Here is an 11,560-nt window from a genome sequence, read left to right as displayed (position 1 = left end):
ACTAGAACCAACGAATTATTATCTATTTAGTGCTATTTATACAGTATCAGAATTAAACAAAACCAACAACTTATTATTTATTTAGTGCTAATTATACAGCATTAGAACTCAACAAAACCAACTCACTATTATTTATTTAGTGCTATTTATTGAGTACCAGAACTCAACAAAACCAACGCACTATTATTTATTTAGTGCTAGTTATAGAGCATTAGAATTCAACAAAACCAATCAATTATTTATTGAGTGCTATTTATACAGCATCAGAATTCAACAAAACCAATCAATTATTTATTTAATGCTATTCTTACACCATCAGAATTCAACAAAACTAACGCATTATTATTTATTTAGTGCTATTCATACAGCATCAGAATTCAACAAAACCAATGCATTATTATTTATTTAGTGCTATTTACACAGTATCAGAATTCAACAAAACCATGGCTTATTATTTATTTAGTTCTATTTATACAGTACCAGAATTCAACAAAACCAACGCATTATTGTTTATTTAGTGCTAATTATACAATATCAGAATTCTACAAAACCAACGCATTATTGTTTATTTAGTGCTAATTATACAGCATCAGAACTCAACATAACCAACGCACTATTATTTATTTATTGCTATTTATAGAGTACCTGAATTCAACAAAACCAACGCACTATTATTTATTTAGGGCTAGTTATAGAGCATCCAACCAAACCAACTCATCATTAATAATTTAGCTCTAGTTATAGAACATCCAACGTATCATTATTTATTTATTTATGTTTAAAGTGTAAAAATCCAAAGCAACCAATGTAAAGTTATTTATCCATTTAAGTGTTAGCTATATTGTTTGTTGTTATGCACAAAGCTACACAATGGGCTATCTGTGCTCTTCCCACCACGGGTATCGAAACCCGGTTTTTACCGTTGTAAGTCCGCAGACATACCGCTGTGCCACTGGAGGGCGTTAGCTATATATATATATATATATATGTATAACGATACCTTGGTTGGTTTGGATTGTTATATATGATTATTTAAATCAAACCATTATTTACGACTTGTAACCTAATATCAAATATTTGGTTTGAATTTCGCGCAACGTTACACGAGGGCTATTTGCGGTATCCGTCCCTAATTTAGTAGTGAAAGACTAGAGGGAAAGCAGCTAGTCATCACCACTCACCGTCAACTCTTGGATTACTCTTTTACCAACGAATAACACCGCCATGGCTGAAAGGGACAGCACGTGTGATGGAACTGGAATTGGAAACTGCGACCCTCAAATTGCGAGTCAAGTACCCTAACCTATTGGCTATGCCAGGCCTAGTATGAAATTAGAAATTTTCTTACCACTACAGACTGCACTGACTTAAAAACATTGAGATGTACGTTATCTCGCCAGCATTCCACGTTCTCTACTTTTTTCCCAGTACAATCCTTTCCGTCTAGTTTAAACTTGATTTCTGATTTCGATTTCGACTCGCAATGTGCTTGAAACACAAATTTTCCATCCAGGTCTTCCTCGGTGTAAAACTGTTCGTCTATTTTATATTTTCTGACATTCACGGAGTAATGAATCTGCAAAGATACATTAAAATCTAATACCTGAATTATTCAATCGAAGTTTATCATTTTCAAAATATTTCATACTGGTAAAAACTTGTACTACCAAAAACATTCAACAATCATGTTCTTAAAATTGCGATATGTTATTTTTTGTTATAGAACTACGTGAGTAATATTGACTAAACCAGTTTAAATAAATATTCACATGAGAAACAAAAAAGTAATTAAACTGTTTCAGTAACAAATACAAAGACAGGTAACAATTTTCCGAAAGAAAAACGTCATATGATAAATAGAAACGCTTTTTGTAAAAAGCGTAACGCTATATACTATATTCGAGAGTTTCGATGTTAAACACATGTATAAACTATATAATATGTACACGTTACTAATAGGCGTGGTTTCCTAAAAAGCTTGTCACATAAACATTTCAGCTAGCTAACACTCACTGCTGAGTAACAATACTGTACCAAATTCATGTTGTTTAATAAGTGACCAGAATTATAATAACATGTAGGCAAACAACGATTTATAAGAATAAGGAATAATTTATTGACAGACAAACCAATATTCTGTCGAAACATGTAGTATGTTCCACCATCAATAAAACTTTTCCTTATACTTATAAATCATTGTCTGCCTACCTATTATTATATTAGCATAACGTGCTTCCTTACTCAAGTACCAGACTCATGTTATCTAATACAGTACCATATTCATAGTCTTTTAATACTGTACCAGACTGGTGTTGTTTAATACTGTACCAGACTCGTGTTGTTTAATACTGTACCAGACTCGTGTTATTTAATACTGTACCAGACTCGTGTTGTTTAATATTGTACCAGACTCGTGTTGTTTAATACTTTACCAGACTTGTGTTATTTAATACTGTACCAGACTCGTATTGTTTAATACTGTACCAGACTCGTGTTATTTAATACTGTACCAGACTCGTGTTGTTTAATATTGTACCAGAGTCGTGTTGTTTAATACTGTACCAGACTCGTGTTGTTTGATACTGTACCAGACTCGTGTTGTTTAATACTGTACCAGACTCGTGTTGTTTAATACTGTACAAGACTCGTGTTATTTAATACTGTACCAGACTCCTGTTGTTTGATACTGTACCAGACTCGTGTTGTTTAATATTGTACCAGACTCGTGTTATTTAATACTGTACCAGACTCGTGTTGTTTAATACTGTACCAGACTGGTGTTTTTAATACTGTACAAGACTCGTGTTTTTTAATACTGTACAAGACTCGTGTTTTTTAATACTCTACAAGATTTATGTTTCTTAGTTGTAAATTCTTACAGTCACGAGCTCCTCACGACCATCTTCGAGACTTTCATGGCCACTGGTGATGGCCAAAGCAATGTCCTGAACACTCTGTATATTATGGTCATCTACAAAATACAGCAGATCGCCAGATTTGATTGACGCTGAGGTCCAGTCTTTCTCCTTGTTCATGTAGAGAATTGAAACAAGTCGAACAGTTTCAACTGTTCGTAACAGGTTGTCGTTCCATGCAGATTCTTCGGCCACTAGCACTATTGTCGCAGGTTGAGTCGTCTTCACCATCTGAAAGTATTCACATCAGACGTATAACTGCTCACACAAAGAGTTTGTAAAATGTATTATTTCTGCAGATGTTAATAACACACAGAACCAAGGACATTTAGTATCTATTATAATTGTTATTATTCATACACGGAACTAAGAAAATGTACTATTTATTATTGAGTTCTGAACATGAAAAGTATCTCACCTTTAAAGCTCTTTCGACAGCACAAGAAACACAAACATTTCCAGGATGTGTAGTGATATTATTAGCCCCTTTTAACTTGAGCATGATGTCTTCCCGAGAAGTTTCGTTTAGTGGTACGATAGGACTAACTTCTTCGACGTTTGAATGATTTACACAAAGAATTCCTAGTTCCATTCCTTCAGGGAAGACCTCAAGAATGTGACAGATAACACGATGTAGGTTGAGCCATCTGCGCTGTAAAGAAAGAAAATCCTAGTGTAATTATCCCATTTCTAACTCTTACTTCTACAGTCAAGTAGTGGAATATGTTACACATATTTTGTTTCATTGTAAATAAAGTAAAAATATATAAAGTGCTTTTGAATAAAAAATATTAAGGCCTTTAGATCTTCATTGGACAAATTACCTAACCAGTTTATAGTTATAGCTTCCGAGGTTTACAGTATACCGACTATAGCAAACCAACAATACATACTGTTTTTCGGCGCGTCGCGTTGGTTATATTTATAGGCGTGTGGAGAGTTTCTCGAAAATTCAGATTACGTAACAATACATAGCTACACTATCGTTTACGTACTCACCTATATTCTTGATACTTACATTCGAGAATCTTCTAAAACTTTAGAGAATAGGCAGGAGTTTCGAAATATGTATTTAACAGTATACGTTATGTACATTTCTAAATATAAATTTAATATAAACAAACATCGATATTAAGATAAATAAAGAATAATATATCTGTCACAACGGATTTACAAAGATAAAATCCGGTTAGATTCCTTGCAGTAGATGCAGCAGATATCCCAGTGTGGCTGTGCTCTAAAACAAACAATCAACCAACTTAATTCTACTATTACTCCAGGACTAAACATTTTAAAATTGACTGTAAAATTGAGGGACAAAAAGTCATAGTGGTTTTCAGTTAACCGGATGTCCAAAATATCTGGTATCTCTGATAAATATTCCAGTATCAGTGTGGTTTTCTAGATTATCTTTAAAACCAGTTTATCGTGCCGTTTTTAAAACTCAAGTATATAACGTACCCTAGCGTAAAACTCAAATTGAACAATAATTAATCGGGGGTGGGTAGTTAGGGCGCTCGACTCGTAAACCGAGAGTCGCGATTTCGAATCCCGCCCACCAAAGACACATTTTCTTTAGGGTTTCCGAAAGTTCCAGCCGACAGCGTGTAAAAATTCTTGGCTTTCAAATTACCCTAGCGGTTGACGCTAAATCTAATTGGGATCAAGGTCAAATAAAATAATTAATATATTACCATAAAATAATGTGCGTTTTATATCTAAAATATAATGCTCTATGATGAATATAATTCGTTAATGTTTTACGACAGTATGCAAATTTTATAGAAAGTTTGAGAAAAAAAGGGTCCTCTGAATTTTATCCTTAATTTTTCGTACTATATATTTATATGGAATATGGAGTGGTATTAGGCTAAACAAGTAGAATATGTATTTATATGGAATATGGAGTGGTATTAGGCTAAACAAGTAGAATATGTATTTATATGGAATATGGAGTGGTATTAGGCTAAACAAGTAGAATATGTATTTATATGGAATATGCAGTGGTATTAGGCTAAACAAGTAGAATATGTATTTGCATGGACTATGGAGTGGTATTAGGCTAAACAAGTAGAATATGTATTTGCATGGACTATGGAGTGGTATTAGGCTAAACAAATAGAATATGTATTTGCATGGAATATGGAGTGGTATTAGGCTAAACAAGTAGAATATATATTTGCATGGAATATGGAGGGGTATTAGGCTAAACAAGTAGAATATGTATTTGCATGGAATATGGAGTGGTATTAGGTTAAATAAGTAGAATATGTATTTGCATGAACTATGGAGTGGTATTAGGTTAAATAAGTAGAATACACATTTGCGTATACCATGGAGTGGTATTAGACTAAACAAATACATATATAAAAGATAATGGGAAAATAACTGTTTTAATGTGTAAATATTCATCTTCATTAATTTTGAAGCTGTTATATCTAGAAAGTGAGGTTTCAGGATCCTCAACTTCGTTATATTGATACAATTCTATAGGATAAAGCACTTTAGGACAATTAAATGTACATTAAGGTGTATATCACGCGTTCCAAAGTGACCATCTCTGTCGTTTTTACTCCAATATTAGCGAAACGTTTAGTAGAACTCGTAGCTGATAGAACAGTTCGCATCCAATGTTTCGGTGAAAGAGAGATTGTGTCAAGAGAGACACAATACAGGTTCCAGAGACTGAACATACCAAAGGACGGAAAAAGTCCGTTCTGAGTAGAAGACTCTTACCAAAAAATCGAAGAGGCTGCTCTCATCCTGCTATTTGAAAATATTCGGAGTGATGAAAGAGAGATTGTGTCAAGAGAGACACAATACAGGTTCCAGAGACTGAACATACCAAAGGACGGAAAAAGTCCGTTCTGAGTGGAAGACTCTTACCAAAAAATGGAAGTGGCTGCTCTCATCCTGCTATTTGAAAATATTCGGAGTGATGAAAGAGAGATTGTGTCAAGAGAGACACAATACAGGTTCCAGAGAATGAACATACCAAAGGACGGAAAAAAGTCCGTTCTGAGTGGAAGACTCTTACCAAAAAATGGAAGAGGCTGCTCTCATCCTGCTATTTGAAAATATTCGAAGTGATGCTTTTTTTTTTTTTCAAACGCGCGGATTGTTCCTCTGATTGGTCTAATATCATGCAAATGTGCTCGAACTTGTCGGCCATCGGACAACACGTGCGTTTTTGAACAGTCTCTAATGTACGGCAGCATTCAAGCTGTCGACCTGTTCAAACATGACTGACGATGATGAGAAGTCGCAGCTGATAGTGTGCAACTGTGATGGTGATGTTGATTAGAAGGACAACTGTGATGGTGATGTTGATTAGAAGGACAACTGTGATGGTGATGTTGATTAGAAGGACATTTTTTAGGCAATTCTAATATGAATTCTCAGCTTTGACTTTTGCAGAAATAAAAGAAATCATATGGTTGTTTATATATGTAACAATATTTAAGTCTTAGAGTAAATTGTAAATTCTCCATTGTACGAAGTCTAATAATGAAAATGAAGAGGATTGACAAAACATTATATTTACAAGGTTCGAACATTTCGGAATACATAAATTTCATCTTCAGCGAAACCTGAAAATCGTGATACAAAGATGATTATTAACTAAAATTATAAAATAATTTCATAACCACTAGTTTACTTAGTTATTAAGAGAAGTCGTAAATGGACGGATAAAACAATAGTTAATAGTCGGGCGGTCTTTAGCTACAAGTTAACTTTCTTTAATGTAAAGTTCAAGGTCTGAAGATCCTGTAATAATGATAGAGAAATCGTTAAATGAAATACTGTGGTTTCAGAAAGTGAACGAAAAGGTGAGTGGCTGGGTTTAAGTAGTGGACGGTCGCTCCCGTTGTATATTCGTAACCGCTCACAAACTAGTTTTTAAGTGGCGTTTCGTTTTGCCAATGTTCGTGACTTTACAGTCCCTACACGCATACACTAGCCATGAACATAGAAGTTTAGGTAGTTGAACAGTAAAGAATCATTCGGATGTAAACTTGATATTGGGGTGTTGGGAATTAAGGTAATAAAAAAACAGCAAGAAAGTGTCAACAATATAGCGTTTGTAATGGTCAGGTTTGAATTTAGTTGGGCAGTTTTCTAGCCGCTTGTGTTCATGATAACATAGAAAACTATTGGTTATCGTCGGACCCAGCGGGAATCCCATGGCGATTCCATCTACCTAGTCATAAATGACGGCATTAAAGAGGAAATGGTTTAACTTTGTAGAGAGGACAAGTTCCAAGAATTGTTTACAGGTGAAACCAGGATACTGTTCAGTGTCAGTGGGAAAGAGAAGGTCCACGATTAAATTTAAAGTTCCATCAAGAGGAAAATTGGTATATAGATATTCAATATCAAAACTGGCCATAACATATTGATCAGCAGAGTGAATTTTAAAGATTTAAAGAGCAAAGGTAAAAGAATCGTTAATCGTAAATTCGTTCAAAGTGAGGGGTTTAAGGATAGCAACGATAAATTTTGACTAGTTATAATTGCAAGAGCCTACAGATGAGAGAATCGGGCGGAGAGGGTATTCAGTTCGAAACGTTCGAACCCTGTTAATATAATGTTTTGTGTTTTATCAACCGTCTTCATCCTCATTATGAGAGCTGAGAATACCATCATACCAGATTAAAGGAAAGCAAAGAACTGAGAACATCATCGTCATATTAGTTTTAGTCCAGAAATCAAAATTTGCTCCTTCATTATTATCATAATACACATTCTGATTTCACTATTAACACCAGTAACAGCAACTGACACACCTCATCAAGTACACCATGATATTTTTATGGAAATCAGTAACAACAAGTGATACACCTCTCAAATCAAGCACTAATTTGTTATTAAAACCAATTAAAAGTGATAATTATTCAACCACACACTAAGTTTCCTATTAAAACCATTCTTGACGTAGATCCACCGTGTGGAAAATGTATATTTCTTAAGAGTCAGTTAAAAAATACCTCTTCCATCATCTGTAGAATGATCACGTACTGATGAACTGTCGGCCGGACATATGTGAATGTTACTTCCGGTGGTTCTCCGTTTAATGGAAGGTTCCTGTAAGAGAGAGATTTGGCTTGTTACATAAAACAAATGTTACAAGCTGAAATCCCGAGTTTCTTGTTGCAAAACACTAATTCCACCTACCTGCAACCTTTAAAGTCCTTCGATGACGAGATTACTTCCCAGGTGCTACGTCCTTTACATAGGATGTTGTGTTTCGTAGGTGCTTTTCTGTTGTGGAGAAAAGTCTCGTCCCTACTGCAAAATCTAGTAATCTAAATTGTGGAGAGAAATCGTTGATGTTTTTTTAAAGAAGAAACAATGTACAATAGACATGCATGCTAACTATCCAGCTGTGCTTTAAAACAAATATTTTAAAAACTTGGGGTTTGGTTGGTTATCTGCGCTTTAAAACCAGGATCTGCCAGTTTAAATTCTATTTGAACACTATATACAAACTTTAAATGTTGTATATATATATATATATATAAACTATATAATTTATATACATACAAACTTTAAAAATACAAATTGTTTAAGCACTGTATACACAAAATTTATATTCAACAGACAACAATAAAACATGTTCAAACACATACAAAAACAACATAACCACACTAAGACACCTTCAAACACATACACAAAAAAAAGAACCACATGACACAACACTCAGTAGTTAAAAGAGAATTGTAATTCCTCATGTGATTAATGATTTTGAGATTTTGGACGCCAACAAGCTTCGTTTCCGAATTTTGAGCTCTTTAGGAATCTGATTTATTGCAGTGGTTCTTAAACTGTCGGGGGGGGGGAGGATGGTTAAAAAGAGGGGAATCGAATGTATCCCGAGAGAGACGCGTTAGAATGTTCACGAAAATAGTAAAACATCATCACACACTTCCTTACATACGTTTACAAAGTAAAGCAAATAATAATAACTTCCGACGAGAGCAAAACTGAAAGTGATCATGGTCATCAGTATACCTAATTAAATATACTTTTCTTTCTTTCTTACTTATAAATATTAGAACGCATCGTTTTATCAGTTCATTACCGTTACTGGTGTTGCCTCCTGGATTGTCAAACTTTTAGATGGCTTTAAACTGCTGTATTCATAAATCTATTTGTTTGTTTTAAGTTAAGCACAGAGCTACACAATAGGCTATCTGTGCTCTGCCCATTACGATATCGAAACCAGGTTTCTAGCGTTGCAAGTCCACAGACATACCGCTGTGCCACTGGGGGGTCTTTTAGAAGTCAAACATTATGACGCACTGAAAACAAACAATACTCCTAAAACTGCTACCATAATACTGGAAACTGATATGACTCTGAGAAAACGATATCACTTTCCAGAAAAGGATTTTACAGTTAGACGGTAGCGTTTTCGTACAATGTGTTTCTCTAACAAAACAAAATTCTTCACGAAAAAAGCAACAACAAAATACTTATTAAAAGTTAAATACAGATTAAGTTTAAATTTTATTAGGATCAGTTTATTCAAATTTTATAACATTTTTATATTAGGATCTGTTTATTCAGATTCGATAACATTTTTATACTAGGATCGGTATATACATATTTGATAACATTTTTATATTAGAATCAGTTTATTCAGATTTGATAACATTTTATATTGGAATCAGTTTATTCAGATTTGATAACATTTTATATTAGGATCAGTTTATTCAGATTTTACAATATTTTTATATTAGGATCAGTTTATTCAGATTGTATAACATTTTATATTAGGATCAGTTTATTCAGATTTTATAACATTTTATATTAGGATCAGTTTATTCAGATTTGATAACATTTTATATTAGAATCAGTTTATTCAGATTTTACAATATTTTTATATTAGGATCAGTTTATTCAGATTTTATAACATTTTATATTAGGATCAGTTTATTCAGATTTGATAACATTTTATATTAGAATCAGTTTATTCAGATTTGATAACATTTTATATTGGAATCAGTTTATTCAGATTTTACAACATTTTTATATTAGGATCAATTTATTTAGATTTTCATCGCGAATTATAACATTTTTTATATGTTTCAAAATGTTCACAAGGAAGAGTGTGTTATTTCTAAATCCTTGTCCTACCTGTGGAAGGTGCGAGGTGAACATTATCGAAGACTGTAAACCGGGGAGGTGATCAAAATCACTTAAAGAAAGACTAGAGCATTCCTCAGGTTTCCAATTGAATTTCGTACTGTAGTTTAAAAAATAGACAAAAATAACAATTTAATTATTTGCTTCAAGTAATCTCTTAAGGAGCCTATCAAGTCTTCGAAAATATTTTTTAACAATAGAAGAATGTCTTGCAATTTAGAATTTGTTCACAGAATGAAAAAATGTCTTATGCTGCAAATTTCCCACCCAAAATATTTCTTGTAGCATATAGTTAACGAATAGCCTAAACAATTATCTTTAAATAAGAAACAATTGATCTAGCTTGAGTTTTACACAAATAATTTTTCATTTTCCACCCCAGCTAGATTAATGAACTCGAGTCGATGGGAGCAGCATACCAGTTATGAAATATTACTGATGTTTTACTAGATCAGACGCTTTGTCAGCAAATATTATCTCTTATCCAAGCTATATTTCCTAAAGTCTCCTTATTGGCATACAAAAACAAAATCTCTACATAACAATAAGTAGTTTTTAAATCTTATTGTTGGCTTGTAAGAACGAATCTCTTCATAACAAAAAATTTATTTCTAAATCTTATTGTTGGTTGACAAGAACATAAGCTAATCGTTACAAATGTCTTGCGACTGACGAGATGCCTTCACTGAAATGCAATAAATAATTTAGACATACGTTGCGATCTATAAAGTTTTAGTTATCTGTGAAATTCAATACATATGCTAGACATACGTTGTAATCTATAAAGTTTTAGTAATTCCTCATATCTGTAGTTGCGCACTCTCGAGTATCACACAGTCATGAAATTTGTTGTTAACAATGCTAGTAAACTTTGTATCATTTCCACTTAATATTGTTTCCTAGCAGCTTCTATCTTCCGTTTATGTATTTTTTTAGCTATCATAAAACATATTGCAGTTTTTTTATTTCTATATCTCATATATAATAATATATGAGATATGTTAGTATCACTGTATAGTTAGTATTATAACTATACTATAATATTAGAACAATTATAATAATTTATATATTGTTAGACGCACCATACGTCAGACACGAGAAATAAAACTTCAGAAGCAGTTATATAATTTAACGAATATTCTAATATCAAACAGTTCTGGATATTAACCCTGAGGAAGCCGAAAAGGCGAAACATTGATTAAAGTAAAAAATATATATTTTTAACATATGTCTGGAGAGTAAAGGTCGTTTTTCTAAACTTTTTACCAAAATCTATAACGTTTCAGTAATGTGATATCCTATCAATATTCTAGATATACGTTGTGATCTATAACATTTTAATAATCTGATATCCGATAAATATTCTAGACATACTTTGTAATCTATAACGATTTAGTAATCCGATATCCGATAAATATTCTAGACATACTTTGTAATCTATAACGATTTAGTAATCCGATATCCGATAAATATTCTAGACATACTTTGTAATCTAT

General features: G+C 33.0%; 1 protein-coding gene across 1 annotated transcript in view; it reads right to left on the bottom strand.

Annotated features, from left to right (window-relative positions):
- LOC111083051 (calcium-activated chloride channel regulator 1-like) overlaps positions 1-11,560 on the bottom strand; it is a gene marked incomplete at its 5' end in the record, with an annotated part of 30,376 nt that overhangs the window by 14,552 nt on the left and 4,264 nt on the right. Inside the window, 6 exons of the mRNA XM_022379271.1 lie at positions 1,349-1,576; positions 2,880-3,146; positions 3,334-3,567; positions 7,904-8,000; positions 8,091-8,221; positions 10,056-10,164. Coding sequence (XP_022234979.1) covers positions 1,349-1,576; positions 2,880-3,146; positions 3,334-3,567; positions 7,904-8,000; positions 8,091-8,221; positions 10,056-10,164 — 1,066 coding nt within the window. The remainder of the gene's footprint in view (positions 1-1,348; positions 1,577-2,879; positions 3,147-3,333; positions 3,568-7,903; positions 8,001-8,090; positions 8,222-10,055; positions 10,165-11,560) is intronic.

The sequence above is a fragment of the Limulus polyphemus genome, unplaced genomic scaffold (assembly GCF_000517525.1).
Source record: "Limulus polyphemus unplaced genomic scaffold, Limulus_polyphemus-2.1.2 Scaffold8021, whole genome shotgun sequence".
Classification (NCBI taxonomy): domain Eukaryota; kingdom Metazoa; phylum Arthropoda; class Merostomata; order Xiphosura; family Limulidae; genus Limulus; species Limulus polyphemus.
Note: the sequence above shows the minus strand (reverse complement) of the source record. Positions and strands in the feature narration are given on the sequence as shown.